The sequence below is a fragment of the Bufo gargarizans genome, chromosome 6 (assembly GCF_014858855.1).
Source record: "Bufo gargarizans isolate SCDJY-AF-19 chromosome 6, ASM1485885v1, whole genome shotgun sequence".
Taxonomy (NCBI): Eukaryota; Metazoa; Chordata; class Amphibia; order Anura; family Bufonidae; genus Bufo; species Bufo gargarizans.
This window is the reverse complement of record NC_058085.1, coordinates 100,537,943-100,543,479: the sequence shown is the minus strand read 5'-3', so window position 1 is coordinate 100,543,479 and position 5,537 is coordinate 100,537,943. Positions and strand designations below refer to the sequence as shown.

The window sequence follows — 5,537 nt, the reverse complement described above, 5'->3', positions numbered from 1 at the left end:
TAGCCAAAAAACAACCACACCATTGAGGGTTAAATGCACTTGGTGACAGGCGCAGCTTGCCCCTGATGTAGTATATGGCCAAAAAATAAACAGACTATTGCTGGTTAAATGCACTTGGTGTGACAGCTTCACCCTGATGTAGGCTTTAGCCAAAAAACAACCACACCATTGAGGGTTAAATGCACTTGGTGACAGGCTCAGCTTGCCCCTGATGTAGTATATGGCCAAAAAATAAACAGTCTATTGCTGGTTAAATGCACTTGGTGTGACAGCTTCACCCTGATGTAGGCTTTAGCCAAAAAACAACCACACCATTGAGGGTTAAATGCACTTGGTGACAGGCTCAGCTTGCCCCTGATGTAGTATATGGCCAAAAAATAAACAGACTATTGCTGGTTAAATGCACTTGGTGTGACAGCTTCACCCTGATGTAGGCTTTAGCCAAAAAACAACCACACCATTGAGGGTTAAATGCACTTGGTCGCTGCTTGTGCTGGCGCACCACAAGACACAAAATGGCCGCCGATCACCCCAGAAAAAAGTGACTGACAAACGGTCTGGGCAGCCTAAAAACAGTGAGCAATTGAATTTCAGCAGCTCAATGATGCACAGCTGAAGATCGATCAATTAATCAAGTCCTTTGGAGGAGTTAATCTGCCTAATCTCGCCCTACTGTCGCAGCCGCAACCTCTCCCTGTGCTGATCAGAGCAGAGTGACGGGCGGCGCTATGTGACTATAGCTTAAATAGAGGCTGGGTCACATGGTGCTCTGGCCAATCACAGCCATGCCAATAGTAGGCATGGCTGTAAAGGCCTCTTGGGGCAAGTAGTATGACGCTTGTTGATTGGCTGCTTTGCAGCCTTTCAAAAAGCGCCAAGAAAGCGTCACAAAAGCGCCAAGAAAGCGACGAACACCGAACCTGAACCCGGACTTTTACGAAAATGTCCGGGTTCGGGTCCGTGTCACGGACACCCCAAAATTCGGTACGAACCCGAACTATACAGTTCGAGTTCGCTCATCCCTACTCATGTGTATATGTCCCCTTGCTATAAAAATCAGGCTTCCAATTGTCTTTGTGCAATGTGTTGTAAATTTGTAATTTTCTTTTCCACCAGAACCATAAATTCTCATTACTATATTTTGAAAGTTATTGGTTTAGAGAAGCTTTGAATAAAAGCATGCAGTGTGTGGCCTCATGTATTCCTCATTGCAAAATGTGTACTCCAGTAATCTTCATTGTGAGATGTGGACTCCTGTATTCTTCATTGTGAGATGCAGACTCCAGTATTCTCCATTGTGAGGTATAGACTCTAGTATTCTTCATTGTGAGGTGTGGACTCCTATATTATTCATTTTAAGGCGTGGGACTCCACTCTTCTTCATTGTGAAGTGTGCACTTCTGTTTTCTCCTTTATGAGACATAGACTCCAGTATTCTCCATTGTGAGGTTTGGAATCCAGTATTCTCCATTGTGAGATAAAGGCTCCAATATGCCCCACTGTGCAGTGTGGATTCATGCATTCTCTATTATGATGTGTAAATTCCAATATTCTCCATCATGATAGATGGACTCCAGTAATCTCTGTTGTGTGGTGTTGGCTTTAGTATTATCTTCATTAGTAATATTCTCCTTTCTGATATGTGGAATCCATTGTTCTCCATTATGAAAAGTGAACTCCGGTATGCTCCATTGTGAGGTGTGGACTCAGTGTTCTCCATTGTGAGATATCGACTTTTGTAATGTCTAGTAGAGATGGCCTTGCGGTTCGCCCAGCGGTCGTTTCGCGGCGAACTTTGCGCGTTCGCGATTCGTCGAACATGCGAACATATGGAGATTTCTGCCGGTGCCATATTTTGCATTGCACCAAACTTTTACCCATAACACATTCATCAGGTGGGACAGGACAGTCAATTGAGATGTGTCAGCACATGGACACACCCCCACCCTATAGAAGAACCCGATCTGGCAGCCATTTTACATTCTGTGTTTTGCCAGTGTAGGGAGAGGTTGCTTTGTGGAGCAGGGACAGGCTGTTAGGGACATCAAAAGATAGCTAATAGAGCCGATCGATAGGTGTGATATACTGAGGGGTGTGATATACTTATAATATACTTTGCAACAGAAATAAATTATAGTGCATTTGCATTGTTCAGCAGTTGTGAGCGGTTCTGCTGCAATACTGCAGCTATATAGAGGGACAAACGCTATTGGAACAACTAATTGCAACTGGTGTGATATACCTGTTACCCCCCAAAAAACTGATTGAGGGGTGTAATATACCTTCTTCCACAAAATACTGATTAACCGCTTTAAGTCCGCCCATAGGATATAAACGTCCTATGGGTGGACCTCTATTTCTGAAAGCACGTTTTAAAACGTCCTTTCAGAAATAGCAGCTGCACGCTAATTAGGGCTGTCGAATATAATCGATGCAGCGATGCATCGCGATTCGACCCCCGGCGATTCTGCATCGATGCGGTTGCTTTAAATAATCGATGCATGTTGATGACGTCAGCGTCGCGTCCGCCGTGCAGAGCCGAGTCGGAAAAAAAAGGTTTTGGGCGCCTTCTTTCCCGCCTCCCGCTGACGTGACGACAGTGACACCCCCCTCCCCCTGTGTCGCACACTCCGAGTCCCTTCATCCATCACAGGCAGCAGGAGAGGAGACCCGCAGGTGCCACGTGCCAGCCAGACTCTGCCACCTTGTTGTGACAGGTAGGTGACCATCACACAGATACACCACTCACAGAGACTGCAGCTGGTCACTGCCTGTTATTACCGTACCTAAAAAAAAAAATAGTGTCACCTCACCTGTCCGTTTTTCCTCACTCCTCAGGCTCAGTCCAGTCCACCACAGGCAGGAGGAGAATCGCTCCACCACCAGCAGCCAGAAGTGTTACTTTTTCTGTTGATCTCGTGGCAGGCTTTAGGCTTAGTCACTCAAATTTTTTTTTTTTTTTTTTTCAAACTGACAGAGTTTGACAACATCATCGTCACGTCAAGACTTGTGTCATCCCTACTCACAAATTCACATAGATGCCTGGCATGCATTGCATTTGCTAGTAAATAAAAATGGCAGAAGTAGAACAAAAGGAACGAGAGATAAAAAATGCACCTAGCTTTTTAAAAGCAAACATCTGGGAACATTTTGGCTTTTATGAAAAAAGTAGGAAGCACGAATTGGACAAGTCATACGCTGTGTGTAAAATCTGTCACACAAAAATTAAATATCTAGGGAATACTCCTAATCTGAGAAACCACGTCAGCCGTTTTCACCCAGAAATGCTAAAACCTACCACCACCACCACCACCACCACCACCAAGGAAATGAACCCAGATCAGCCAAGAATTGATGCAATGTTACAGTCAACTTTGCCGCCCAACTCTGAAAAGGTAAAGAGAATAACAAAAGCTGTGGCAGCTTTCATAGCGAAGGACCTGCGCCCTTACTCTGTTGTGGAAAACAGTGGGTTTCGCTACCTTTTGAAGACGATAGAGCCGCGTTACAAGATCCCGTCACGAAGTCACTTTACAGAAAACGTCATACCTGCACTCTACCACGAAACCAAAGCTAAGATAATTGCATCAATGAGCCAAGCAAGTCGAGTCGCAATAACGTGTGATTCCTGGACTTCAGTCACGACAGAGTCTTATGTTACAATAACAGCACATTACGTTAGTAAGGACTGGCAGATTTTGTCGCATGTACTGCAAACGAGAGCCATTTATGAGTCTCACACGGGTGCTCATCTGGCAGAGCTACTTTCTCATGTTGTGGAAGAATGGCAGCTGTCCGATAAATCTGTAGTGCTTGTGACCGACAACGCGTCAAACATGATAGTTGCAGCTCAAGTTGGAAAATTCCCCCATGTGAAATGCTTCGCCCATACACTGAATCTTGCATCCCAGCGAGCGTTGAAACAAGTGGCCACTCTCTCTAGGCTTCTTGGCAGAGTATGTCGGATATCCACATTCTTTCACCGCAGCACTAGAGCAAGCCACTGTCTAAAAGAGAAACAGAAATGTCTTGGCCTGAAGAATCATAAGCTGATAACTGATGTGGCAACAAGATGGAACAGTGCATACGACATGGTCGAGAGGTTCTTGGAACAACAACCTGCAGTCTGTGCCACCTTGCTGTCTCCAGAAGTCAGAAGAGGAGAGTCCGATCTCTGCACTCTAAACGAAACAGATATGTCAAATGCAGAGGACGCCGTGAGTGCATTAAAGCCAATGAAGGATGCAACCATGCTGATGTCAGAAGAGCGCAATCCAACAGTTTCTCTCATTGCCCCTATAAATGCACAACTTCTCCAGAGCATGACAGACACGATGGGAGACACACCCATGATCCATGAGATCAAGAATTCTATTAGAACAGATCTCCAGAAGAGGTACAGCAGTGAGGCTGAGAAGAAGATCCTTCATACAGCCTCTGCACTGGATCCTCGCTTTAAGGGACTGCCTTTCATCCTCACAGATGAAGAAAGATTGGAGATATTTAAAGGAGTCACTGAGGAAGCTGCATCCTTGGAGGTAATTAAATTAATTTGAAGAATTCCATCATGTTTCTTCTTGAAACGACAGTAGCACTACCACGCTTCTGAATCTGATGCGGTGCGGGAACTGTACTGTCCGTTTCCTGTGCTTTTTCATCACCCCATCAGAATCAAAGGCATTGACATTTGTGTTTTTACTTATTGTTTTTTTTCCGTTTCTTTTTTGTTCAAACACAGATTACATCAGATGAGAGTGAGAGGACACAAGAGGATCATCAAGTGCCTAGAAGAAAACAAACTCTGGAAGAAGAGGACAGTTCACCCATCGAAGACAACCATTCTGAATCTCCACCATCTCCTCCCAAAAAGGCCAGATCGCTGCTCGTGAGTTTGCTGGGACAGTCTTTCACTGACACTGAAGGTACAATAGAACCCAAAAAGACCCCCTATGCCAAGGCTGAAGAGGAAATGGAAAACTATTGTAAAGCCCCACCTCTGCCTCTCACTGAGGACCCTTTGAACTGGTGGCGTGAGCATGAGGTCATATTTCCCCTCCTTTCTCGGCTGTCAAAGCAATACTTGTGTATCCCAGGTACAAGCGTGTCTGCAGAGCGGGTTTTCTCCACTGCAGGAGATGTGGTAACTGCAAAAAGAAGCGCCCTCAAACCAGACCATGTAGATCAATTGGTGTTCTTACAGAAAAATCTACATGTTCCCAAATGCTGAGCAGTGTTTTTAATTTTATAGATTTTGTTTATAGCATTGTCTCTGCCACTGAAATTTTTTATTTCTCTGTCTCCCCTGCCAGACTCCCCTTTTCCCTTCCCCTCCCCTTTTCCCCTTCCCCTTCCCTTTCCCTTCCCCTCCCCTTTTCCCTTTCCCTCCCCTTTTCCCTTTCCCTCCCCTTTTCCCTTTCCCCTTTCCCTCCGCTTTTCCCTTTCCCTCCCCTTTTCCCTTTCCCTCTCCCTCCCCTTTTCCCTTTCCCTCTCCCTCCCCTTTTTCCCTCTCTCTCCTCCTTTCCTTTTTTTCCTCCCTC

General features: G+C 45.4%; 1 protein-coding gene across 1 annotated transcript; it reads left to right on the top strand.

The window, feature by feature from the left end:
- The first annotated feature begins 3,074 nt into the window (after positions 1–3,074).
- LOC122942001 (E3 SUMO-protein ligase ZBED1-like) lies at positions 3,075–5,289 on the top strand. Its single transcript, XM_044299495.1, has 2 exons — positions 3,075–4,538; positions 4,739–5,289. Exons 1-2 carry the CDS (start codon positions 3,075–3,077, stop codon positions 5,225–5,227), a joined length of 1,953 nt encoding a protein of 650 aa, XP_044155430.1. The 3' UTR covers positions 5,228–5,289.
- Positions 5,290–5,537: the final 248 nt, after the last annotated feature.

Excerpts from the sequence above, each read along its gene's own strand:
- LOC122942001 (XM_044299495.1), top strand. The coding sequence starts at position 3,075 with ATGGCAGAAGTAGAACAAAAGGAACGAGAGATAAAAAATGCACCTAGC. Across the intron at positions 4,539-4,738 it reads AGGAAGCTGCATCCTTGGAG|ATTACATCAGATGAGAGTGA; the intron begins GTAATTAAATTA and ends GTTCAAACACAG.